The 27735-nt window shown below is 44.2% G+C and overlaps 2 protein-coding genes across 2 annotated transcripts in view; one reads left to right on the plus strand and one right to left on the minus strand.

Annotated features, from left to right (window-relative positions):
• Positions 1-7873: 7873 nt before the first annotated feature.
• On the minus strand, positions 7874-10106 carry LOC121444126 (probable bifunctional dTTP/UTP pyrophosphatase/methyltransferase protein). The gene is made up of 6 exons (XM_041645913.1): positions 9945-10106; positions 9700-9831; positions 9544-9591; positions 9084-9148; positions 8359-8568; positions 7874-8133 (listed from the first exon to the last, which is right to left on the minus strand). The coding sequence occupies exons 1-6, from the start codon at positions 10035-10037 to the stop codon at positions 7953-7955; spliced, it is 729 nt and encodes a 242-aa protein (XP_041501847.1). The 5' UTR covers positions 10038-10106; the 3' UTR covers positions 7874-7952.
• A 9333-nt stretch (positions 10107-19439) lies between these two features.
• Positions 19440-27735, plus strand: part of LOC121444059 (zinc finger protein 431-like) — a 28632-nt gene continuing 20336 nt past the window's right edge. The window contains exon 1 of the mRNA XM_041645802.1: positions 19440-19554. Within this exon, the coding sequence (XP_041501736.1) occupies positions 19504-19554 (51 nt within the window). The 5' untranslated portion in view covers positions 19440-19503. The remainder of the gene's footprint in view (positions 19555-27735) is intronic.

Raw genomic sequence — 27735 nt, forward strand, 5'->3', positions numbered from 1 at the left:
ATTTATTTAAAGGGGAAAAACCTTACAGATCACCGTCAGCCCTCTGCGCAAGCAGGGAGGGAGTCTAGTCACCGGCAGAGCAGGAAGTGAAGAGAGAGAGGAGAGGGAAGTGGCAGCTTTTTTAAAGGGAGAGGGTCCCAGAGTCCCAGGGTCCCAGGGTCTATGTTAGCCATGTGGCTTGGTACTGTTATTAGTGAGGCATTCTCGTTTTGCTTCCTCTATGTCTGATTTCCTCTGTGACAATGCAGACCGTTTTTCCTCTTCCCACAATTCTCATGTTCCTGTTGCCCTGCTTCTATTTCCTGCCTGATTGCCCCACTAACATAGGTAATGAATCAAATGGACTTAGCAGGCATCTATAGAAAATTTCACCCAAATAGAAAAGAATATACCTCCTCGGTATCTCACGTAACCTTCTCGAAAATTGATCACATACTTGGTAACAAAGCAAACTTCCACAGATATAAAAAAAAAAAAGTTTAGTAACCACCTGTGTCTTATCGAATCACCATGGAATAAAGTTAGAATATAACAACAATTCAACCCCCAGAAAACCTACAAACTCATGGAAACTGAACAGTCAACTACTGAACCACCCCTGGGTCAGGGAAGAAATAAAGAAAGAAATTAAAGTCTTCCTTAAATTCAATGAAAATAAAGATACAAAATACCCAATCCTATAGGACACTATGAAAGCAGTGCTAAGAAAAAAGTTCATAGCGCTAAATTCACAAATTAAAAAAAGATGGAGAAAACTCACATTAGAGACTTAACAGCACAGGTAAAAGCTCTAAAAGAAGAAGAAGAAGAAGAAGAAGAAGAAGAAGAAGAAGAAGAAGAAGAAGAAGAAGAAGAAGAAGCTGACTCACCTAGGAGGAGAAGACTGGAAAAATCAAATTGAGGGTTGAAATCAACAAAATAGAAACATGGAAAACAATCCAAAGAATCAATGAAGGAAACAGTGCTAGTTCTTTGAGTAAAATCAACAAAATTGACAAACCCCTATCCAAACTAGTTAAAAGGAAGAGAGAGAACACACAAAATAATGAGATCAGAAATGAAAACGGAGCCATAACAACAGACACTGAGGAAATTCAGAGAATCATCGGGTCTTGTTAAAAAGCCTATATGTGACAAAGTTGGAAAATGTAAAAGAGATGGACTTGTTTTTAGATAAAATCCAAATACCCAAATTAAATCAAGACCAGGTGAGCAGCACATAATGCCTGCCTGCACTCTATGTGCTACCATACAGTTTGTGAGCTAGGAGCAAGAGGCTAGAGGTTAAAATACACAAACACACAGACAGAGAGACAGAGATATGCACCTCTACTCACTGGTAAGAAGCCCTTTATACAATAGCACCCTGGAGGCTTAGCACCCAACAGTCAAGTGGGCCAACAGGTGAAAACCTTATCCTCTGATCCTCAAGGCCAAGGCAACCTCTTTTGGCTACAGAAAGAAGAGCTGGAGAGATAGCTAAGTGGTTAAGAGCATTGGCTGCCCTGGGACCCTGGAACCCTGGGACCCTAACCCTAACTCTAACCCTAACCCCTAACCCTAATCCTAACCCTAACACTTAACTCTAACCCTAACCCTAACCCTAACGCTAACACCTAACCCTAACCCTAACCCCTAACCCTAACCCCTAACCCTAACCCTAACCCTAACCTTAACCCTACAGAAAGAAGAGCTGGAGAGATAGCTAAGTGGTTAAGAGCATTGGCTGCCATGGAACCCTGGGACCCTAACCCTAACTCTAACCCTAACCCCTAACCCTAAGCCTAACCCTAACCCCTAACCCCTAACCCCTAACCCTAACCCTAACCCAACCCTAACCCTAACGCTAACCCCTAACCCTAACCCCTAACCCTAACACTAACACTAACCCTAACCCCTAACCCCTAACCCTAACCCTAACCCCTAACCCTAACCCTAACCCTGGGACCCTAACCCTAACCCTAACCCTAACCCCTAACCCTAACCCTAAGCCTAACCACTAACCCTAACCCTAACCCAACCCTAACACTAACCCTAACCATAACCCTAACCCAACCCTAACCCTAACCCTAACCCCTAACCCTAACCCTAACCCCTAACCCTAACCCTTAACCCTAACCCTAACCCTAACCCCTAACACTAACCCTAACCCTTAACTCTAACCCTAACCCCTAACCCTAACCCCTAACCCCTAACCCTAACCCCTAACCCCTAACCCTAACCCTAACCCTAACCCTAACCATAACCATAACTCTAACCCTAACCCTAACCCTAACACCTAACCCTAACCCTAACCCTAACCCTAACCCCTAACCCTAACCCTAACCCTTAACTCTAACCCTAACCCCTAACCCTAACCCTAACCCCTAACCACTAACCCTAACCCTAACCCCTAACCCTAACCCTAACCCTATCCCTAACCCTAACCCCTAACCCTAACCCTAACCCTAACCCTATCCCTAACCTCACAAAATAATTTATCACAAAAAATATATCAAAAAAATATATATCACACAAAAATCACAAAAAAAACCTTAAAACCACGTCTCACATTACCCAGCCTTCCTAAAAGGAAAAAGAACCAACAAAAGTATGCCAACCTCTCCCTCCAATTCCCGAAATTATCACCTGCGAGGAAAAATATGGAAAGGGACCCAAATATATTATATATATTAAATATATTATATGTTAAAGATAACTATAATATTATCATTAAATATAATTATATTATAATATATATTATATATATATATATTATACCAGTGCCCAAATATATTATATATATTAAATATATTATATCTTAATATAATTATAATTATGATTATAATAATTGTATTATTATATATTATAATTAAATATAATTATCATATTATAATATATATGATATATATTAATCCAGTGCCATCTTTCTAGGTGAGACCTCCTTGTCATCTCTGCCCATAACACAACTGCACGCACATAGGTAAGAAAATAAATATTATTTTATTTACTATCAATAAATTAAAAACTTACAAAAATTCGACCAAAAAAAATCAGATGGGACCCGAAAAAGAGCCGAAAAGCAGAAAATAATACAAATGCAGGGCTGAAATAAATTGAATAAAAAAATAAATAAATTGAATAAAAACAATACAAACGCAGGGCTGAAATAAATTGAATAAAAAATAAATACATTGAATAAAAACAATACAAAAGCATGGCTGAAATAAATTGAATAAAAACAAATTTTAAAAAAGGCGATGAATCCATGAGACAGAAAAACCTGGCAATTTGGGAAATTTAAGTCGACGAAAAAAATGGGTTTTAATGAAGAATTCCGATTTAAAAACGAATCTCGGGAATGAACATGAACGCTTCGGCCGTTGATTTTGGGAAATTTTTGACTGAATTTTGCAAAGAAAAAAAAAGAAGAAAGAATTCAATATACGCGGGTCCGTGTTGGAATAAATACGAATACTGACATCTTTTTTTAAATTAATTCTTTATCATCATTATAATTATTATTATTATTATCATTATTATCACTATTATTATTATTATATTAAAAAAAGAACAAAGTGCATGCAGATTTAGTCATAGAGGGAATGCATAACCTTAATTCCTTATTATTATTATTATTATTATTATTATTATTATTGATTATTTTGGTGTCACCGATTAAGCTTATATACTGAATTCTTACATGATTTTGGCACCGCGGATTAAGTAAAGAAGCCTTATAATTTTTGTAATTCTTATAATACTTGTAATTCTTTTAATTCTTATAATTCCTTTAATTCTTGGAATTGTTTTAATTCTTATAATTATTTTAATTGTTATAATCCTATAATTCTTATAATTTTGAAAATTCTTATAATTCTTTTGATTCTTATAATTCTAATAATTCTTATAATTCTTTTAATTCTTATAATTTTTATAATTCTTTTAACTCTTGTAATTATTTTAATTTTTATAACTCTTATAATTATTTTAATTCTTTTAATTCTTATAATTCTCATAATTCTTTAATAATTATAAGCGGCGCTAGGAGTGGGCGTGGCTAGGGTTGGGGGCGGGGCCAGGGGCGCGGCATTGCTAGGGTGGGCGGGGCTAGGAATGGGCGTGGCTGGGGTTGGGGCGGGGTGTGGGGAGCAACTGCACTGCAACGCGGGACTACGTCTCCCATGATTCCCTGGGGTGGCGGGACTACATCTCCCATGATTCCCCGGGGCTGCCATGTTGCCTGCCGGCCGGCTGCCCCACAGGACTACATCTCCCATGATTACCTGGGGCACCGAGCACCGAGCATTGAGCACTGAGCACTGAGCACTGAGCACTGAGCACCGAGCACCAAGCACTGAGCACTGAGCACCAAGCACCCAGGGTACTGAGCACCAAGCACCAAGCACCGAGCACCGAGTCTCCCGTAGCCCAGGCTGAGAAGCACTGAGCGCAGCACCGAGGTCACCCAGCACCCAGCCAAGAAAAAAAAATAATAAAATGAATAATAGAAAGTAAAATATTTGAACCAAATTAAATTAAATTAAAATCTAAATTAAATATTAAAATCTTCATTCTAAATTTATTTGAACCAAATTAAATTAAATTAAAATCTAAATTAAATTAAAATCTTTATTCTAAATTTATTTGAACCAAATTAAATTAAAATCTAAATTAAATTAAAATCTTCATTCTAAATTTATTTGAACCAAATTAATTTAAAATCTAAATTATTAAATTAAAACCTTAATTCTAAATTTATTTTAACCAAATGAAATTAAATTAAAATCTAAATTAAATTAAAATCTTCATTCGTGTTGATCAAAACTTAATGAAATCGAAATTTTAATTAATTTTCCCTGAAAAGAAATAAAATGAAGATTCGATTATATTAAAATTAAAATGATTTAAATGAATTTAATAAATTAAATTAAATGATTTAATTATGAATATATTAAAATTAAAGTAATCTAAATGAATTTAATAAATTAAATGGTTTAACTATGATTATATTAAAATGATTTAAATGAATTTAATAAATTAGATTTAATGATTTAATTATGATTATATTAAAATTAATCTAAATGAATTTAATAAATCAAATTTAACGATTTAATTATGATTATATTAAAATTAATCTAAATGAATTTAATAAATTGAATTTAATGACTTAAACGAATTTAACAAATTCAACTAAATTAAAATCAGTGCCTTTTGTTAAAATTAAAAGAGACTCATTTTAATTGAATTATGTTAAATCCATTTTAATTTTTAATAATTTAATTAAATTCGACTAAATTAAAATCAGTGCCTTTTTTTGAAATTAAAAAACTCATTTTAATTGAATTATTACGTCAAATCCATTTTAACTTCTAATTAAATTTAAATAAATTCATCTCGCCGAACGCAGATTAAAACGGTTTTTTTTTAATTTTTAAATTCACGTTGAGGCCAAAATGAAATAAATACAAAGGTTTCACGACGTTTAATTAGATTAAAATCGAATTACATGGAAACTAGAATTCTAATTACGTTAAGTTAAAATTAAATTAAATTTCTAATGGCATTGAAATCAAATTAAAATTCTAATTAAACTAAAATTAAAGTTTAATTGCATTGAAATCAAATCAAATTAAAATTCTAATTATGTTAAATAAAAATTAAATTAAAGTTGTAATTGCATTGAAATCATTAAAATTCTAATTACATTAAATTAAAATTAAAGTTCTAATTGCAATGAAAACAAATCAAATTAAAATTCTAATCACGTTAAGTTAAAATTAAAGTTTTAATTACAAAAAATCAAATCAAATCAAAATTCTAATTTGTTAACTTAAAATTAAATTAAATTTCGAATTACAATGAAATAAAATTAAAATTCTAATTAAATTAAAATTAAAGTTCTAATTGCATTGAAATCAAATCAAATAAAATCTAATTACTTTAAATAAAAATTAAATTAAAGTTCTAATTACAAAAAATCAAATTAAATTAAAATTCTAATTACGTTAAATTGAAATTAAATTAAAGTTCTAATTAAAATGAAATCAAATCAAAAATTCTAATGACATTAAACTAAAATTAAAAAGTTTTATTAAAATTCTAATTACACTAAATTAAAATTAAAGTTCTGATTGCATTGAAATCAAATCCAATTAAAATTCTTAGACGAAGAAATACAGGAGAAAAAATAAATACGAAATAGAAAATAAATTAAAAATAAATCCCTAATAAGTAAATATAAATATAAAAATATTCAACGTTTGGTTTAATAAATAAATAAATTATATTTTTTAAAAAAAACCTGAAACTAATTTTTTTATCATTTTAATTAATCATATTAATTAATTTAATTAATTAATAATTCACTTATAATATTAGTTTTGTGTCATCATTAATTTTATGTCATTTTATTTTGGTGATTTCTTTTATTATTACGTTACAATTAATTATTTTATTATTATAAATTTAATTTTCATAACCTAATTATTTGTTTTCATAACCCGATTATTTTTCTTTTATGTTCACAGATTTAATTTTTACGTTTTACTATTAATTATTTTATTATTATCAATTTGATTTCTACCCCAGTTCTGAGCTCAGGACTGGGTGCTCGCTGCTCGGTGCTCAGTGCTCGGTGCTTGGTGCTCAGTACCCCAGTACCCGGTGCTTCATAATCAGTGCTTACGGATCGGGGCTCAGTGCTCAGTGCTCAGTACCCCTGGGTGCTTGGTGCTTAGTACTCAGTGCTTACGGATCGGGGCTCAGTGCTCGCTGATCAGTACCCTGGGTGCTCGGTGCTCAGTGCTCAGTACCCCTGGGTGCTTGGTGCTTAGTACTCAGTGCTTACGGATCGGGGCTCAGTGCTCAGTACCCTGGATGCTGGGTGCTCAGTGCTCAGTACCCCTGGGTGCTTGGTGCTTAGTACTCAGTGCTTACGGATCGGGGCTCAGTGCTTGCTGATCAGTACCCTGGGTGCTCGGTGCTCAGTGCTCAGTACCCCTGGGTGCTTGGTGCTTAGTACTCAGTGCTTACAGATCGGGGCTCAGTGCTCGCTGATCAGTACCCCTGGGTGCTCGGTGCTCAGTACGCTGGGTGCTCGGTGCTCAGGACTCAGTACCCTGGGTGCTCAGTGCTCAAGACTCAGTACCCTGGGTGCTTGGTGCTCAGTACCCCGGGTGCTTAGGACTCAGCGCTTACGGATCGGGGCTCAGTGCTCGGTGCTCAGTACCCTGAGTGCTCGGTGCTCAGTACCCCGGGTGCCCGGTGCTCAGGACTCAGTGCTTACGGATCAGGGCTCAGTGCTGGGTGCTCAGTACCCCGGGTGCCCGGCGCTCAGTACCCCGGGTGCTCAGTGCTTAGTAAATTAATAAATTAGTGATAAACTAATAAATTAAAAAATCCGTGATGGATTATTAATAAAATTCATAACAAATAAATTAATGAGTCAGCAACGAATTAATGATAAACAAATCCATGATGAGCAAATGAGTTAGTAATAAACGGGTAAAAATAAATAATTTCGTGATGAGTGAGTTAACAAACTAGCGGTAAGCTAATAATAAATTCGTCACAAGAAAATTAATAAATTAGTAGTAAATTAATAACAAACAAAAAAATTCGTAATGAGTAAATTAACAAATCAGGTATAAATTAACAATAAATAAAAATAAATTCATAAGTAAATTAATAAATTAACGGTAAACAAAAATAAATAAATTAACGAATCGGGGATAAATTAATAATAAATAAAGATAAACTCACAATAAACAAATTAACGAGCGAGCAAATGAAGAAACAAGAACCGGGAGCGACGACGGACGACAAACTCCGCGACCCTCGGGTTTATTTTTATTTTCCGGCCAGGGGGTCAGGGGTCGGGGGGTCACGGGGGGTCAGGGGTCGGGGGGTCGGGGCGTGACCCTCAGGTTTATTTTTCAGGCCAGAGATCAGGGGGTCAGGGGTCATGGAGGTCAGGGAGTCGCGGGGTTGTCGGGGGTCGCAGGGTCAGGGGTCGCCGCCCCCCCCAGCAGGCCCTGCAGCTCGCGGCAGACGCGGTTCAGCGGGAACCCCACGGCGCCCAGGGCGTCGCCCTCCATGCGCTCCACCAGCAACGCGCCCAGCGCCTGCAGCGCGTACCCGCCGGCCTTGTCCCTGCGGGGGGGGGGGGGGGGGGGGAGGGGGGCGGGGCCTCGTCGTCAGGGACACGCCCACTTCATGTCAGGGGGGGGCAGGCGGGGCGTCGCGGGTCGCGCAGGAGTTCGGTGACCCCTTTCGTTTTTTTTCTCCTCCCTGGCCCCGCCCCCCGGTGATGTCACAGGCCCCGCCCACCGGTGATGTCGTCGCAGGCCCCGCCCCAGTCCCCGCCCCCGGGCTCACATGGGCTCCCCGCTGTCCACGTAGTCGCGCATCAGCTCCTCTGTCAGCTCCGAGAACGTCACCCGCGTCTCCTCGTGGAACGAGGTCACCGTGGGGTCATCGCCGGGGTCACCGCCGGGGTCGCCGGGGTCGCGGGGGTCACTGGGGTCGCGGGGCGGGAAGAGGACGATGGCCACGGCCGTGATGACGCTGTGCTCGCGCCCGCTCAGCCTGTGGGGTCACGGGGAGGTCACGGGGGTCAGACGGGGGTCACGTGGGGCTCAGACTGGGGTCAGACTGGGGGTCAGACCGGGGTCATGTGAGGGTCAGACTGGGTTCACATGGGGGTCACACAGGGCTCAGGTGGAGGTCACATGGGGGTCACAGGGGTCAGACTGGGTTCACACAGAGGTCAGACTGGGTTCGTATGGGGGGTCAGACTGGGGTCAGGTGGGGGTCACACAGAGGTAAGATTGGGGTCACGTGGAGGTCAGACATGGGTCACGCGGGGGTCACATGGGGGTCAGACGGGGTCACACAGGGGTCAGAATGGGGTCACATGGGGGTCACACAGGGGTCAGACTGGGGTCACACGGGGGTCAGACAGAGGGAACCGCCCTCTCTGCCCCAGGCCCTGCCCACTCTGTCCCCAGGCCCCGCCCCCTCCATCTCACAGGCCCCGCCCCCTCACTCCCATGCCCCGCCCACTGCCATAGCCCCACCCCCGGCCCCCAGGCCCCACCCACCGGCGCAGCATCCGCATGGCATCCTCCTTGTCCTGCGGCTTCCCCAGGATCAGCCCGTCCACGACCTGGGGGGAGGGGGCGGGGCCTGCGTGAGGGGCGGAGTCGCTGTTAGGGGGCGGGGCCTGCGTGAGGGGGTGGGGCCGGGATGAGAGGGCGGGTCCTGAGGGCCGAGGGGCGGGGCCTGCGCGAGGGGGGCGTGGTCGCCGCGAGGGGCAGGGCCTGCTTTGACGGGGCGGGGTCGACACAAGGAGGCGTGGCCGACGTCAGGGGGCGTGGTCACCGCGAGGGGGCGGGGCCTGAGGTCTGAGGGGCGGGGCCTGTGTGAGAGGGCGGGGTCAGCATGAGGGGCGGAGTCGACGGGAAGGGTCGTGGTCTCCGCGAGGGGCGGGGTCACAGTGAGGGGTTGAGGCCTTCGTGCGGGGGCGTGGCCGCCAGGAGGGGGCGTGGCCTCCGTCCTCACCACAATGGTGTCGGCGCCAAAGACGACATCCGGGGCCCGCTGGTCTTTCTGCGGGGGGTGGGGGAGGGGGCGGGGATTAAAGAGAAGATGACGTCAGGGGGCGGACGGACAGCCGCGCGGGCCAATGGCGGCCGCCGCCGATCGCCCCTCACCCACCTCGCGCAGGCGCAACGCCACCTCCAGCGCCTTCCGCCGCGCGTTCTCGCGGGCGTACGCGTGCGGGGTCGCGAAGGCCGCGGGTTCAAGGGTCTCCGGGAAGCGGGAGGGCACGACCTCGAACCGGAGGCCCTGCGGGGTCAGGGGTCAGGGTGTGAGAGGTCAGGGTGTCACCGCGCTCGCCCCACCCCGTCCCGCCCCGCCCCGCGGGCCGGATCCTGGCCGGCCGACCCGGAAGTGGTCACCGTGTAGCCCAGGATGTCCCGCCTCCTCGGGGACGCGCTCGCCAACACCACCCGCCGCCCGCGGAGCCGCCGCAGCACCGGGGTCAGCGCCATGGCCGCCGCCGCCGCGGCTCCGAGACGGCGCTTCCGGTACGGAGCGGACGGACGGGCAATATGGCGGCCCCCACGTGCTTTCCGTACGGACGGACGGGAAACATGGCGGCCCGCATCGGGTGGGGAACCTTCCGTACGGAGCGGAAGCCGCGGTTCCCGTCCGTCCCTTGGCAGTCGGACGGACATCCGGGGACTGCGGAGAAAACATGGCGGCCCCCATCCGGGAAGCTTCCGTACGGAGCGGAAGCCGCGGTTCCCGTCCGTCCCTTGAAATTCTGCCGTACAGCCGGGGACTGCGGTGAAAACATGGCGGCCCCCATCCGGGAACTCCGGTTCGCAGACGGAGCTTCCGTACGGATCGGAGCGCGCGGTTCCCGATCCCTCGGCGGCCGCCGTACAGCCGGGGACTGCGGTGAAAACATGGCGGCCCCCATCCGGGAACTCCTGTTCGCAGTCGGAGCTTCCGTACGGATCGGAGCGCGCGGTTCCCGCCCCTCCCGTGGGAGCCGCCGTACCGGCGGGCAGTTCGGTGAAGACCCGGCAGCCCCGAACCTGAAATTCCGGTCCGCCAGTGCGCTTCCGGGTCAGAGGGCGCGGGTCCCGCGCGATCCGTTCCCCGGCCGGTGCCGTACAGGCGGGGGGACTCCGGTGAGAGCCGGGCAGCCGCCGTAGGAATAGCGCTTCCGGGTCAGAGGGCGCGGGTAACGCTGAATCCCGATTCGCCCCGCCAGCACCCCGGAACCAAAGCGCCAGGCCCTCAGCGGAAGAGGAACATCCGGCGGAAGCGGAACCGATGTGCACGGGCGCCCGCGTTGCTCCGTTATCATCGCGGGCGGCGGCGCGGAGACCCCGAGGCGGACGGATTTTCCAGCGGGTCCGGACAGAACCGGACGTCCGGCCGGCGGTACTTTTTTTCGCGCCCCCCGAAGCGTTCCCCTCGTCTACGCGGTACTTTTATCGCAGGACCGGAAGCGCAACACAGTTCGTCGTCCGGGGCGGTCTTTTGTTCGCGAGTTCTTTGTTCCGCGGATCTTTTTTTCGCGCGTCCTGAAGCGGAAGCGCGTTCCTCGGCCCGCAGAACTTTTCTCGCAAGCCCAAATTGTTTTTTCGTGAATGCAGAAGCGCGTCCGTCGGCCCGCCGAACGTTTCTCGCGCGTCCCGCGGCCGGCGGAATTTCTTTTTCGCGCACCCGGAAGCAGAACCGAGTTCCTAGGACGGCGGTACTTTTTTCGCGCGCACGGAACCGCGGCGCTAACCGCCTACGTGAGAGGGCGTGGTCTGCGAGAGGGGCGGGGCCGCCACAATGGGGCGGGGCCTGCGTGAGGGGGCGGTGTCACAGATGGGGGCGGGGCCTGCGTGAGGGGCGTGGCCGTCATTGAGGGGCGTGGTCGCCAATGGGGGCGGGGCCAGGGTGAGGGGCGGTGTCACAGATGGGGTCGGGGCCTGCGTGAGGGGGCGGGGCCTACGTGAGAGGGCGTGGTCTGCGTGAAGGGGCTTGGCTGTATATCCCTGTAGTTTCGGCCTGCCGGCCGGCTGCCCCACAGGACTACATCTCCCATGATTCCCCAGGGCGGCCTTGTTGCCTGTCCATGGACTCTGTATATCCCCGTAGTTTCGGCCTGCCGGCCGGCTGCCCAACAATACTACGTCTCCCATGATTCCCCGGGGCACCGAGCACTGGGCACTCAGCACTCAGCACCGAGCACCGAGCACTGAGCACGGCCTGGGGGGGGGGAGAGAGGGGGAGGGGCCAGGGTGAGGCGGCTCTTTGTATGATTTTCTTTAATTTTTCAAGACAGGGTTTCTCTCTGTAGCTCTTGCTGTCCTGGAATTTCACTTGTAGACCAGGCTGGCCTTGAACTCACAGAGATCTGCCTGCCTCTGCCTCCCAAGTGCTGGGATTTAAGTTGTGCACCAACACTGCCTGGCTCTTTCTTTTTTCCTTTCTTTCTTTTTTTTATTTTTTGAGGCACAGTTCCTCTATGTAATAGCCCTAGTTGTCCTGGAACTCACTTTATAAACCAGGCTGTCTGCTTGGTGAAGAACATTCTGGGTTTTTTTTTTCTTATTTTCTATCTGTAAATCGACATTTCTTCTCTTTCTCTCTTTTGCTTGATTTATTTTATTTTATTGGTTTGGTTTGGTTTGGTTGGGTTTTTTGTCTTGTTTTTCAAGGCAGGGTTTCTCTGTTGCTTTGAAGCTTGTGCTTGGAACTAGCTCTTGTAGATCAGGCTGGCTTCAAACTCCCTGAGATCCACCTGCCTCTGCCAGATATGGAGCCATTCCCCTTGAATGCTTTCATCTTGATCTTATGGACTCCATGCTCTCAGTACTGCATCAAAATCTTCAGTGTGCGGGCCTATTTTTCAACCACTTCAAAGAGCTGTAGAATATGGCATTTCATTAACTTGGGGTTCTGTCAAAGTGAGACACTATTGCTCCTGGCAGCACCGATCTATTCCAGAGAGAATGTTGAGCACCAAAGACACTCCACTTGGAGCTTGTTTTCTTCTTGGCAAAACTGATCTTTGGGCAAGGAGCTGCCCACGTCTCAACCACTGACAATGTACATGGTATCCAGAAATAGATAAGCAGGACACAAGGAAAAAGACTCAAATCTTGCAAAGACAGGGTAAGACAGTTTTGAAAAATTGCCTACCTCTGAAAATGGTCTGTCAGTTATGCTAGACCTTCAATAGTGCGAATGAGACTTTGGGTGATTGCTCAGGTAGCTGGTTGTCTCTGTCAGTTGTTATACATTTTTGGAAGTTGTTTGATTGCACTTGCTGCCTACTCAAGTAATATTATTTCCCTTCTCGAATCTTCAATGAGGTTGAAGACTAGGTAGTTGTAGTTACTTTCCTCTCATGACCTGGCCAAGACTTAAACTCATTAGGATAGAATAATTATTGAAACATTTATCACAGGTTTCTTGCTTGATATATTTTTTCTTATTGTATATAATTTTGTATTAGTCTGAGAACTCTCTTATTTAAACAAAAGAGGGAAGTGCTGTAGGAATTCCTACAGCCAGTAGCTTTTAAGTTACCCGCCCACTTGGATGTGGCCTTTTATACTATTTATGCCGATGTGAAGCACGTGTCTGGCCTCTTTTCCAGGTGCTGGATTTGGTTGTTGTTCTCCATTCCAGCAGAGGATTGTGACTTGTGAGTCTATCCCTAAATAAATAACCATCTATTATTTCTCTCTCTCTCTCTCTCTCTCTCTCTCAGTTTTTTGAGACAGGGTTTCTCTGTGGCTTTGAAGCCTGTCCTGGAACTAGCTCTTGTCGACCACGCTGGCCTCAAACTCACAGAGATCCACCTGCTTTTGCCTCCGAAGTGCTGGGATTAAAGGTATTTGTGCCACCACCACCCAGCCCGTCTATTATTTTCAATTCTGAGCTAGTGTGGGATTTCTTTTAAGCATCCTTCTTCAGAGAAGTTTGTCAGATTCCCTGGATCTGGAGTTGCAGGAACATATGAGCCATCCAACATGAGTATTAGGATCTACACAGGTCATTCTGCCGGACCAGCTCAGGGGAGCCACTCAGACCGTGGGAGAAGCAGGGTCTTGGTACACAGGAAGGCACAAGTTCGGCGAATGACAGACAGACACAACACACAAGAGAGTGGTTGAAATCTACTACGATTTTACTGAATTCGTGTTTTCATTATATAGTATTCAAACAAAGAACAAATCAGAAGGTCATGTATCATTGATTGGCACAGTATGAAAGCTTCTTTTAGTCACATCAGCGACATTTAAGAAAAGTATATTATCAGGGACAGGTGTTAGACATAAAGCATCCTTAGAAGAGGAAATCTTGTCCTTGGGAACATAAACCTCAGACAAGTGGTTTCATCTTATGAATAGAGAGTTTCTGTCTCATTATCACTATCATGGCCCTTCCTCTTTCTAACCCTTTCTTTATCTCATCTAGTGATCAAATATGCCTAATCAGTTCTCTGTACCTGTTGAAATATACTTTTTAGTACCTTCTTATGCAGCAGACACCATGGGGGTTGGGATCTAGCAAGCCTATCCATAAAGTTCAAAGTATAACATAACAGTCTTTGTCCATCAACATTAACCCATCTATTCCCTTGCTCATCATACACCCCGTGTATGACAAAGGTTCTGCTGTAGTCTTATACATTCCCATACTGTGATTCCCTATCTCAGAGCTGTTCCTGAAGAGAATGATCCTTGTCTTGTATATATAAAGACTATCATTATTATGAAAGAGATTATGCAAAGCTCATATCCCGCATAGCCAGCTAATCGAGAAACCTGTCTCTGCCCCAAGGATGGTCAATACCAGGCTGTCTGCCATTGACCTCCAGGAAGCCTAGTCCCATGGTACACATAGCTCCCGTCTGGCATAATGACATATTTCGTGTCACACAGACGACACTGGAGTTGGTGTGGCATCATCCTAAAGAAGAGGACATGTTAAGCCACCCATCTAGCCCCAAAGTATATTTTAGGCAATAAACTAAGTTTTCACATATACGGAAAACAATAAAAAACTAAATAAATGGTTAGTCCCTTGATTGTTGAAATAGTCCCCAGCACCCGGCCGCACACACGGCTAGCTTTACCTGAAATAACTACATGGAAACTGTATTCCTCTAAACACTGCTCGGCCCATTCTGCTTGGCGCATTAGTTCTAGCCCTTACTGGCTAATTCCGATATCCCGATCAACCCATCTCTAATAAACTGTGTAGCTCTGGTCTTACGGGAAAAGATTCAGCATGTCTGACCTGGCGGCTTGCTTCATCGCATGCGTCTGCCCAGGAGAGAGGAGCGTGGAGTCTCTCAAAGGCGTCTGCCCAGAGAGGAGAGCTGTCGAGTCTCTCTGAGCTCACTTCCTCTTCCTCCCAGCATTCTATTCTGTTTACTCCTCCCACCTATGTTTCAACCTATGAGGGCCAAGCAGTTTATTTATTACTTAACCAATGACCTTCCTCCATCACTTGATGATCCTGTTAACATGGTGAGTTAATATTAAGAAGTTGGACATGTTCAGTTTGCAGCATAAATTCAACATACCCAAAGAAAACTCCTAAATATTTATAAAAGAAAAGCTGTTTCTAAAGTTATATGGAAAGCAGAAAAACTAAGAATGCTCATGGGCTTATGATTAGGGAGCAACAGGACACATTTAACCTGTGAGATATGTGAATCTTGCAGAGAGTTTGCCTGATGGTGAATGGGTTCACCTTTCCATTGGGCTGAGCTAACCTTGAGCAAAAAGAAACCATGTGGTTTGTTCTCATTTGACTGGTGACCTCATCACAAAGGCAGCAGCCATTTGAGTTAGCCATCTTCTTTAGTAATGGTTTTGTTAAAAAGAATCAATGCCCAGTGACTTCTTTGTTACTGTGGCATAAAACGAAAAGGAGACATCCATAAACTTCCTGCTGCCACTGGGTCCTGAGTGGATTACCCTATTTATACTAAAGAGATGAAACCAGACTTCTCTGGATTTTGTTAGTTTTGGTGTTTTGTTTTGTTTTGTTTTGTTTTCAAAATATTTATTTATTTATTATGTATACAATATTCTGTCTGTATGCCTAAAGGCCAGAAGAGGGCACCAGACCTCTTTACAGATGGTTGTGAGCCACCATGTGGTTGCTGGGAATTGAACTCAGGACCTTTGGAAGAGCAGGCAATGCTCTTAACCACTGAGCCATCTCTCCAGCCCTTGTTTTGTTTTTGACACATTGCTTTTCCTGACATAATTAATGACCTCATAAGGAAGTGGAGAATTTTCTTAGCTATGTGCCTCCAAAACTAGCAACACATCAAAGGAATCTGGCACTTTTAAATGTTTAGTCTTGAAAGGTTCATGAAGAATTTGCATGGGTCTAGAGTCAGTCTTGCAAAAGTGCAGGTCCTACCAGAGCCAAAAGAAAAGGACACCACATGCTAAAAAAGCTGTTGCCAGTAGGAAGGGTTTTTTTTATTGATTTTTATTCTGTTCTACATTTTTCTCTGCCCCCCTCCTTGCCTCTTCCCTCCCCTTCAACCCTCTCCCAAGGTCCCCATGCTCCCAATTTACTCAGGAGATCTTGTCTTTTTCTACTTCCTATGTAAATTAGATCTATGTAAGTCTCTCTTAGGGACCTCATTGTTGCCTAGGTTCTCTGGGGTTGTGATTTGTAGGCTGTTTTTTGTTTGTTTGTTTGTTTGTTTTATGTTTAAAAACCACGTATGAGTGTGTACATGTGATAATTGTCTTTCTGGGTCTGGGTTACCTCACTCAAAATAATGTTTTCTAGCTCCATCCATTTTCCTACAAAATTCAAACTGTCAGTATTTTTTTCTGCTGTGTAGTACTTCATTGTATAAATGTACCATATTTTCTTTATCCGTTCTTCGATTAAGGGGCATTTAGGTTGTTTCCAGGTTCTGCCTATGACAAACAAAGCTGCTATGAACATAGTTGAGCACATGTCCTTGTGGCATGATTGAGCTTCCTTTGGATATATACCCAAAGGTGGTATACTGGGTCTTCAGGAAGGTTGTTTCCTAATTTTCTGAGAAATCGCCACACTGACATCCAAAGGGGTTGTACCAGCTTGCATTCCCACCAGCAATGCAGAAGTGTTTCCTTTACCCCACAACCTCTCCAGCATAAGTTGTCATCAGTGTTTTTGATCTTGGCCATTCTTACAGGTGTAAGATGGAACCTCAGAGTTGTTTTGATGTTGCATTTCTCTGCTGACTAAGGATGTTGAGCATTTCCTTAAGTGTCTTTCAGCCATTTGAGATTCTTCTGTTGAGAGATCTCTGTTTACATCTGTACTCCATTTTTTTATTGGATTATGTGATCTTTTGGTGTCCAATTTCTTGAGTTCTTTGTATATTTTGGAGATCAAACCTCTGTCTGATGTGGAGTTAGTGAAGATCTTTTCCCATTCTGTAGGCTGTTGTTTTGTTTTGTTGACCATGTCCTTTGCTTTGTGGAAGCTTTTCAGTTTCAGAAGGTCTCATTTATTAATTGTTTGTTTCACTGTCTGTGCTGCTGGGGTTATATTTAGAAAGTGGTTCCCTGTGCCAATGCATTCAAGTGTACTTCCACTTTTTCTTCTATAAAGTTCAGTGTGGCTAACTTTATGTTAAGGTCTTTGATCCATTTGGACTTGAGTTTTGTGCACGGGGATAGATATGGGTCTATTTTCATTCTTCTACATGTTGATATCCAGTTATGCCAGCAATACTTGTTAAATATGCTTTCTTTTTTCTATTTGATATTTTTAATTTCTTTGTCAAAGATCAGGTGTTTGAAGATGTGTGGATTGATATCTGGGTCTTCTATTCGGTTCCATTGGTCTTCCTGTCTGTTCTTATGCCAATACCAGGCTGTTTTCAGTACTGTAGCTCTGTAGTAGAGTTGGAAGTCAGGGATTGTGATGCCTCCAGAAGTTCTTTTATTGCACAAGATTGTTTTGGCTATCCTGGTTTTTGCTTTTCCATAAGGAGTACCGTTCTATTGATGTCTGTGAAGAATTTTGCTGGGATTTTGATGGGCATTGCATTGGATCTGTATGTTGCTTTTGGTAAGATTGCCATTTTTACTATGTTAATTCTGCCTACCCAAGAGCATAGATCTTTCCACTTTCTGTTGTCTTCTTAAAATTTATTTCTTCAAAGATTTAAAGTTCTTGTCATACAAGTCTTCCACTTGTTAGGTCAGAGTTGCTCTGAGATATTTTATGCTATTTGTAGCTACTGTGAAGTGTGTTGATTCTCTGATTTCTTCCCAACCCGTTTATCATCTGTGTACAAGAGGACTACTGATTTTTTGAGCTAATCTTGTATCCTGCTACATTGATGAAAGTATTTACAAGTTGTAGAATTTCCTTGGTAGAATTTTTGGGGTCACTTATGTAAACTATTGTATCAGGAGGATATTGTATCAGGAGGATAGCAAGGGCAGTGTCCTAGGGACTACAGACAGGGTTCAAGTTTACCTTAATCAAATTGACTCAAAATTGCTTTTCAAAAGGGCTGGTGATGCAGCTGTTCTAGAATTAATATGTCTTTTTGGCACACCAGGACGTAATGTTGTGACTCTGTAATGGTCCCTAAGCACCACATTAGAGGTCTTTGATGGGGAGTTGAGTCTTTAGGTTGTTTGTAAATCAGGGTTGTATTTGTTATGGGAATGAATGGGTGATTAATCCCAGTGAAGAAAACACATGTTAACATAGTAATTTCTAACAGGCATGGTTAATGTTACTACTTATCTTTGGGGTATTTGGGATGCAGCTCTCCTTTACCTAAGTTCTACTTTGTGTGACTTAATGTCTCCTAAGAACTGGTAAATTCTTTTGCCATCAAATCTATTACCATCAATTCTACAATTCTGCTACTCTACACAGAAGATAACGTTTAGAAACTCCCCCAAATTAACTCCAGATGGTTCCTAAACCTAAACGTTAAGTATTGAAAGTGAAGAACTTCTAGAAGATACTAGAGAGATTAGTATTTTTCGATTCTGGCAAATCTGGTGATGTCTCTCCACACTGCAGGCACCAGCTTTTCACAGTGATGTTAACAAGGATCTTACTAAGCACAATTCTGCTCCCAATGCTCTGCGCAGACACGGCCGGGTGACTGAAGTTATTCAGAGGCTGCCAGCCCGGCCCAGGGAGCTGCAAGGCCACATAGGACCACGCTGGACCAGGCAGGGATACAGCGAACTCTGCCCACTGGCTCCCACCAAGCCAGGGGAGGACCCATCGCAGGCTGCTGAACCTCAGCCAGCCTCTCTACCTAGTTTGAGGACAGCGGCTCCTCCCTCACCAGTGCAGAGCTTCAATAGAAGGCTTGAAACTAGTACTCTCCAAGTTTGGCAACCTGCCTAAGTTTTGGGTGGTTTCTCTAAGGCCCTGATGTATAGAGCAAAATCAGAGTTCCCTCTCTAATACCGGGAATATGCTTGGCAGAGCTGGCAACGATCTGGGGCCAGGGCCTTTGGGATGGAATTGCTTCAACTCCTGAGAATCCAACACTTTTCCACGCAAAGGTCTGTGATTTTCAGTTCCAAGGTCACTGTGGACACTGTTTAACGTTTTTGAGTTACCTGTGTTGCCCTTGTGCAACATTATCTGAGTAACCTCCTCCTGAATTTGCATACTTCCTTTTAAAACTGAGCCCACTGGTTTACATTAACAAGAGACTGGTTGTTGAATTTGGCACAAATTTCCATCCAATCTGGGATAGGTCTGTCCTTAAGATTGAAGCCAAGGCTGAGAATCATTGGGTTGCATTCCTATCACTCACTCATTACTAGCCAATCAGAGCCTCCAGAGGACCGGCCAGTCAGATTGGTGGGTTCCTCCGGGGGGCAGACTTCTGGTTCAGCATTTCTGAGGAAGTCGGAAGTTTCCTCGGCGCTGAACCTTGAGCTGCATTGTGGGGAGAGCTCGGATCGTTCTGGCAGCCGCAGCATGGTGAGCGAGGGGTTGCGCTCCACAAACGGGGAAGAGCGGTGGACCACGGTGAGTGAGGACCGGTTGTCCCCATGTGGGGAGGAGTGGCTGGCCATGGTGATTGAGGGGCTGCTGACCCCGTGCGGGGAGGCGCGGTGGGCCTTGGTGAGCTAGGGGGTGCTGTCCCCACGCCGGCAAGAGTGGCTGGCCATGGTGAATGAGGGGCTGCTGAACTCACGCGGGGAGAACCGGTGGGCCTTGGTGAGCCAGGGTCCGCTGTCCCCACGTGCCGTGGAGTAGCTACCCTTGGTGAGGGAGGGGCCGCTGTCCTCAAACTAGGGAGAGAGGCTGGCTGAGGTTCAGCAGCCTGCGATGGGTCCTCCCCTGGCTTGGTGGGAGCCAGTGGGCAGAGTTCGCTGTATTCCTGCCCGGTTCAGCGTGGTCCTATGTGGCCTTGCAACTCCCTGGGCCGGGCTGGCAGCCTCTGAATAACTTCAGTCACCCGGCCGTGTCTGCGCAGAGCATTGGGAGCAGAATTGTGCTTAGTAAGATCCTTGTTAACATCACTGTGAAAAGCTGGTGCCTGCAGTGTGGAGAGACATCACCAGATTTGCCAGAGTCGAACAATACTGATCTCTCTAGTATCTTCTAGAAGTTCTTCACTTTCAATACTTTTTTGAAAAGCAATTTTGAGTCAGTTTGATTAAGGTGAACTTGAACCGCGTCTGTAGTTCCGCCGGACCCTGCCCTTGCTATCCTCCTGACTAAACCACCCTACGTTCCTGAATTGCAGGTCTATAGCACCATAGAATTCTAAAATTACCAGTTTGAGTCATATAGTGGACTATCCAATGCAGTAACAGGAGAAGGATTTGTGTAGATGGAGCATGGCTCGTCCATTTAGAATAGAAGAGGAGGAACAGTGTACTGTGCACACTGCAGGGGCAAACAGACTAGACAATAGCTACATCACAGGTTAAGTTTAAAGGCAGTGAACTGCAGGGGTCTCCATTACAAAGACAGACCTGATGGTGTAGGGTGAGGGACTATCTGTGTATTTCCTATCATGAATTAACTCCTTCCATGTGAATGAAGACAGACAGAATTGGTGGGTGTTCAGTTTAGGAAGGATAGCTTGAACAACTAAGTATTCAGTTTTCAACCAACAAACTCTCTCATGCAGCTATGAGCAATCCAGGTTGACACATTTAAATCAGCTGAGAGGTTTGAGACATAGACCATTGGCTGTAACTCCATGTGTCAGCTTACAGCACTTAGTAGCTAACATTTTACATGGGATAAAGTCATGCATTCTCTTCTTAATGGCATTCTCCCTACCAGGGAAGTACCCACTCTGTTTCAATGTCAGTATAGCTAACTACTCTTCCAATTATTTTTATCATTTTAAAAGGTCAGTGTTTTGTATTTTTTTATTTCATTTTTAATGCATTACTGCTATAATCTCTTTATTTCTGTTTTCAATGTTTCCCAGTTTAGAATATCATTCCATTGTTTTTTCTTAAGTGTTATTTATTCATATTAGTTTAGAGCAATGGTTCTCAATCTGGGGGGGGGGTCTGGCTCACTTTGAGGGATCAAATGACCCTATCACAGGACTGGCCTAAGACTATCAGAAAATGCAGATATATATATTACAATTCATAACAGCAAAATTACAGCTATGAAGTAGTAGTGAAAATAATTTTATAATTGGGAGTTACTACATCATGAGGAACTGTACATTAATGAGACAGCATTAGGAAGGCTGAGAACCACTGGTTTAGATCAGTGTCTCCCATAGCTCCGATGCCTCACACTATGTAACTGAAAATTGCTTTGAACACCTACTCCTGCCTCTGCTGCCCATTGATGAAAAGACAGTCCTGGCTGGGCCTTGACTGGAAGGAAAAAATAGATCAGTGAATGATCCTGTAGATTTTATTTTGAATTTACAAATGAAGTGAGACCCATGGAAGAATTGAGTCCACTGACTAACTGTAAAGCATGTGTAGTCACAGCACAGAAAAAGATGAGCAAGGAGGAGGGTAAAGGCTTTCCTGCTCTGACAGTACTTGACTTTAGTAATGAGTAGTGAGGGAATCAATTTTAGATGGTCAAAAAAGGTTCTATTTAGCCATATCTTGGGTCCACAGAGCAGGCATAAAGAATCTGGAAAAAAAAAAACTGAACTAGAACCCAAATTATTGTAGTTACACCAGTTCAACCTAAATAGAAGAACTGGATAAAATGGTGTGTCCCTGCATTGTATGACTGTGTTTTCCAGGTTTCAGTTGTATACCCTGAGAGAAATGGCATGAGTGGTACTTGGTGTGCTCTACTAGAAATTCCTAGTCTCTGGAGCATATAGCCATAAGGCTTGTTTCAACTTTTTAGCAAAGTATTTTACAATTATAATTACATTATTTCTCCTATCTCTGTTTTTGCCTCCAAGCCCTCCCATAGACTTTTCATTGTGTTCTAATCCATGGCCTCTTTTTGTTTAACAACAGTTACTGTTTGGATGTGACCTGCCTTTGGCTGCAGGACCTCCCAACTATGAAGCAAAGGACTGGCTATATTGGACGGTGCACACATAGGACCCTGTGCCTTAGAAGAGGAGCAGGAAGTGTTCTGGGAGGTTGGGGGATTTTACTAAACTGCAGACTTCCCAGATTAGGGCCTTATTTGATCATATATGGAAGGACACGGTTGGAAAGGACTGTGTGGTCTGAGTCATTTGATCTCTACTCACCTAGTGGCATTGCTGCTATTGTCCTAAAGCTCACTGGGTGGTCTTAAGTAATGAGGAAATTTGGGAAGGCTTGGCCTTCAGGAGCACTAGTGGAAGGTAGTTTACAATTTCTTTTCATGATTCTCCTCTTGTTCTGCTGGGGGCGGGGGCTGAAGTCCACAAGCTAGTCCATGGTGAGTGTGGGGGCCACTGTCTCTAGACCAGGAAGAGTAGGTTGACTGAGCTATCAGAATCAGGACTGCTTGGACTCAGATACCCCATAAGCCAGCCTGGGGTTCTATTGATCCCTGTGGTGACTTGAGCAGTGGCTCTGGACCACTGAGCTTCCTTGAGTGTGGATTCTCTGGGCAGGGGGAGGTTCTGCCATCCTGGCCTCGGAGACTATTATCTAGTAATATCTCCATCCAGTGTCCACACAGAGGCATTGCCTCGGAGACTATTATCTAGTAATATCTCCATCCAGTGTCCACACAGAGGCATTGCCTCGGAGACTATTATCTAGTAATATCTCCATCCAGTGTCCACACAGAGGCATTGCCTCGGAGACTATTATCTAGTAATATCTCCATCCAGTGTCCACACAGAGGCATTGCCTCGGAGACTATTATCTAGTAATATCTCCATCCAGTGTCCACACAGAGGCATTGCCTCGGAGACTATTATCTAGTAATATCTCCATCCAGTGTCCACACAGAGGCATTGCCTCGGAGACTATTATCTAGTAATATCTCCATCCAGTGTCCACACAGAGGCATTGCCTCGGAGACTATTATCTAGTAATATCTCCATCCAGTGTCCACACAGAGGCATTGCCTCGGAGACTATTATCTAGTAATATCTCCATCCAGTGTCCACACAGAGGCATTGCCTCGGAGACTATTATCTAGTAATATCTCCATCCAGTGTCCACACAGAGGCATTGCCTCGGAGACTATTATCTAGTAATATCTCCATCCAGTGTCCACACAGAGGCATTGCCTCGGAGACTATTATCTAGTAATATCTCCATCCAGTGTCCACACAGAGGCATTGCCTCGGAGACTATTATCTAGTAATATCTCCATCCAGTGTCCACACAGAGGCATTGCCTCGGAGACTATTATCTAGTAATATCTCCATCCAGTGTCCACACAGAGGCATTGCCTCGGAGACTATTATCTAGTAATATCTCCATCCAGTGTCCACACAGAGGCATTGCCTCGGAGACTATTATCTAGTAATATCTCCATCCAGTGTCCACACAGAGGCATTGCCTCGGAGACTATTATCTAGTAATATCTCCATCCAGTGTCCACACAGAGGCATTGCCTCGGAGACTATTATCTAGTAATATCTCCATCCAGTGTCCACACAGAGGCATTGCCTCGGAGACTATTATCTAGTAATATCTCCATCCAGTGTCCACACAGAGGCATTGCCTCGGAGACTATTATCTAGTAATATCTCCATCCAGTGTCCACACAGAGGCATTGCCTCGGAGACTATTATCTAGTAATATCTCCATCCAGTGTCCACACAGAGGCATTGCCTCGGAGACTATTATCTAGTAATATCTCCATCCAGTGTCCACACAGAGGCATTGCCTCGGAGACTATTATCTAGTAATATCTCCATCCAGTGTCCACACAGAGGCATTGCCTCGGAGACTATTATCTAGTAATATCTCCATCCAGTGTCCACACAGAGGCATTGCCTCGGAGACTATTATCTAGTAATATCTCCATCCAGTGTCCACACAGAGGCATTGCCTCGGAGACTATTATCTAGTAATATCTCCATCCAGTGTCCACACAGAGGCATTGCCTCGGAGACTATTATCTAGTAATATCTCCGTCCAGTGTCCACACAGAGGCATTGCCTCGGAGACTATTATCTAGTAATATCTCCATCCAGTGTCCACACAGAGGCATTGCCTCGGAGACTATTATCTAGTAATATCTCCGTCCAGTGTCCACACAGAGGCATTGCCTCGGAGACTATTATCTAGTAATATCTCCATCCAGTGTCCACACAGAGGCATTGCCTCGGAGACTATTATCTAGTAATATCTCCATCCAGTGTCCACACAGAGGCATTGCCTCGGAGACTATTATCTAGTAATATCTCCATCCAGTGTCCACACAGAGGCATTGCCTCGGAGACTATTATCTAGTAATATCTCCATCCAGTGTCCACACAGAGGCATTGCCTCGGAGACTATTATCTAGTAATATCTCCATCCAGTGTCCACACAGAGGCATTGCCTTTTCTTGTGCCATGGGAAGACAGATTGGAAACTGAAGATCTGAGTTGTACAAGTTCTGAATGTTTCATTCCACTTTCAGGTTTGTTTAACACATGTGTCAGATAGTTTAGAAACTGGAAGAAAGGAGGTGATGGGCGTCATCCTTCAGCAATACATGATTAGAATGTTTTCAACTTTCTGCTATAGCCAGCCACCATGGTGTGAAGCTCAGTTCCAAGGGACAAAATGAGTTTCTGATCTGTAGAGGTATCTCAGGTTTGCATGGTGTTGGGCAGGTGACTAGGGCAGATGCCACAGCTGTGCTCGCCTCCATTTGCAGGGAGGGCTCCAGAGCGTGGGGCCTCTCTGGAAGACATATCAGTAGCTGGAGGTTCAAAACATGAACAGTTTAAGTGTCACTTTGAGTTAATTTTGTTGAAGTTGTGAAATCTATCTTTATTAATTTCTGTACACACATAGAATTATAGGTAGCTGTATAGACAGAAGTTTCTGTGCCACCCAGTCCCAAAGCCATTCAATCCCAAAGAAACAAAGCGAGGTTTATATTAATTATAAACTGTTTGGCCAGTACAAACTGTTTGGTCCCACTGCCAATGACCCTGTAGTCTGCCCCAGTCATACAACTGTCACTCACATTAAGTGGGCCTATTTTGGTCCTATGCTGGACTGCAGTCCATGGGCTCCCATTAGCTCAGGTAAGCTGTTTCAGTGGGTCTCTCCATCCTAGTCTTGACCTCTTTGCTCAGCAGCATTTATAATCAAATGTGTTTGAGCAGCTGTTACTCCTTCCTCAGCAGTCAACTCAAAGACAACACAGTAACATACAGGATCCAGATTCTCTGTATTTTCCATGTTTATGTAGCTTTTTTTTTCACTTACTCCATTTCTTTTATTTTTATTTTTAAATGGTTGGGTTTTGAGACAGGATTTCTCTGTGTATCTTTAGCTGTGCTGGTTACACACTCTGTAAACCAGGATGACCTTGAATTCAGAGATTTACTGTGTCACCCCATCCAACTACTCTATTTCTGTTTAAGTACTTTATCTTTTTTTTCCTCTCCCAAGCCAACATATATTTTTAAACACACTGTAAATCATTTAGAGGATTCTTTTTCCTCTGAATCTGTCTTTACTATATATTTCTATCTTTTTCTGAACATATGAGTCTTCATCTGCTAAGCGAAATGGCTAGAATTGAAGCTGTGGCTTTGGCAACTGGCTCTTCTACCTTTCTTAGCTTCCCAAGAGTCTAGCTTCATGGCACAAGTGGGAACCACATTGAATGTCACAACTCTGTGGAGTTTTTAGGTTCATGCCACTGAAAGACCCCAGTGGTGGGCAGTCCTTCAGGCTGAGGAGACCCTCCCAAGGAACAGCGAGTCACTCTTCGGATGCAAATAGCAAGAGGCTTTATTCATTACACAGGCACCTGGGGCGACTTAGTCTCTCGGAAGACAAGCGCGCCTGCAGACTGGGGGAAGGTCTTTTTATAGGAAAGAGGGCAGCAGAAGCAGATTACAGAAGCAAATGCATCGTTAGTGGTCAGTTGGAATGGGGCAAGGGGCACAGGGGGTTTTTCCTTTCCCAGCACAGATGTATGGGAACAGATATCCTGTTAATTGATGTCCTGTCCTAATCTATGGATATAAAGATCCTGTTTTGCAGCCAGGGACCCTGACCTTACTCTGCACTTACAGTCGTTCGTCAAAAGCTTTGTGAAATGACGTTACAGCAGATAAGCTGGGATCTTTCATAGGGGGAGTTGTCTCTTCTGTGAATTACTGATATTCTAAGTTGGGCACATGTGCTGACTATAGGCATCCTGTTTCCCTAAGCAAACGGGATGTTCTCATTAGAGCAGGCCAGCTGCGGGTTCCTTATCGCTTGGGGCCAGATGGCTGACCGGCTGACCGCAGATATCTTGCCTGGCTTCTCAGCCCTTATTCTCAAGTCGAACTTCCCTGCTCTAATTACTTGCGTTGCTCCAAAGTTTAAGCCTTGCAAAATGGCGTTACTGCTGCTTAGTGAGTGGGGGTCTTTCATTCCCCCCTTTTTCTTTTTCATGGATTTAATCATAAATCCGTGTGTTTAAAGACCTCTACGTCATTCTGCTTTAATATCTGATATTGCTGGGAGAGTACCATGGTTTGGATAACTGAAAGTCTGTCTTTTATAAATTGCACCAGGCGATTTAAAATGTAAGGGCCGATTGTAAAGATAAGAAGTAAAATAAGTAGGGGCCCAGCTATAGTGGAAATTAAGGCTTTTAACCATGGTGATTTATTAAACCATCCTTTAAAATATCCTTGTTGAGAAGATAGTAGAACATCTCTAGGGTTTGCAGAATAGCTCTTAGCAAAACTATCTGAATGAGGCTTGAAAGTAACTACATGGTAGACATTGTGAACCACTGTAGACCCGAGAATAGCACCCAACATTGTGGCAATAATAGTCTATTGACTACAAAGAGCTTAACTCAGCCCTAAGAAACACATGGATGCCTTCTCCTAAGAGGCAAGTTTAGTATTATGAAGACAAATCTCTTTTGCTGTAGACACCGGGAGTGTTGTTCCTCAGCTCCAGAGAATGTGCCGGAGAAGTCAGTTTCGGTCCAGCTGGCACCACATGGCATTTACGAGTTTCCATTGCATCCCGTAGCATCAGCTTTATCCAAATGTACAGGATTGTGTCCATTGTGAGAACTTTAACAAACAATGAGAGAAAATGCAATACAGGATGACAAATGTTTAAAACAAAACAGAAAGCCCTAAAGCCAGAGGACAGCCAATGAGGACATAAATATCTTTTTGAGACTGACCTTACCCAGGCTTCACATTTGTAAGTACAGCATTAAAAAGTTTTAACATCCCATTGATATCTATTTTATCATATATTAAATTACATCTGTTTACCTTTTGAAAGCCATATCATTTTATAACCCCATAGATTAAAACAAGATTTTCCTGTAGAAAAACAAAACCTGTCAAGAGGTAAGGAGGCTTTAGGTGTGTTTGCTTCTCTCTGCAGTTATCTGCACAAAACGGTCTGATCTGGAAAAGTCTCAAACTGTACTAAATAATTCCTGTCAATAGGTCCCAGACACACAAAGGAGGAACAGAACAGAATTGTCTTTTGCTTCTGCTGTCTGATATTATGCTTTAAAAGACATTAAAAATGAGCAGAGCCCTGTGGGTTTCTGACTTTAGGAAAGAAGAGCCTTAAAGGTGATGTAAGCCCATCTTACAGCAGATGT

This window comes from Microtus oregoni, unplaced genomic scaffold (genome assembly GCF_018167655.1).
Source record: "Microtus oregoni isolate MIOR12 unplaced genomic scaffold, Mior012 000117F_ref0000505, whole genome shotgun sequence".
Taxonomy (NCBI): domain Eukaryota; kingdom Metazoa; phylum Chordata; class Mammalia; order Rodentia; family Cricetidae; genus Microtus; species Microtus oregoni.

Bases quoted from the DNA above. Each gene is read 5' to 3' on its own strand.
- LOC121444126 (XM_041645913.1), bottom strand. From the start codon at position 10,037: ATGGCGCTGACCCCGGTGCTGCGGCGGCTCCGCGGGCGGCGGGTGGTG. The intron at 9,832-9,944 runs GTGACCACTTCC...CTGACCCCGCAG, and splicing joins GGGACATCCTGGGCTACACG to GGCCTCCGGTTCGAGGTCGT. The intron at 8,569-9,083 runs GTGGGTGGGGCC...GTGACCCCACAG, and splicing joins GCCATGCGGATGCTGCGCCG to GCTGAGCGGGCGCGAGCACA.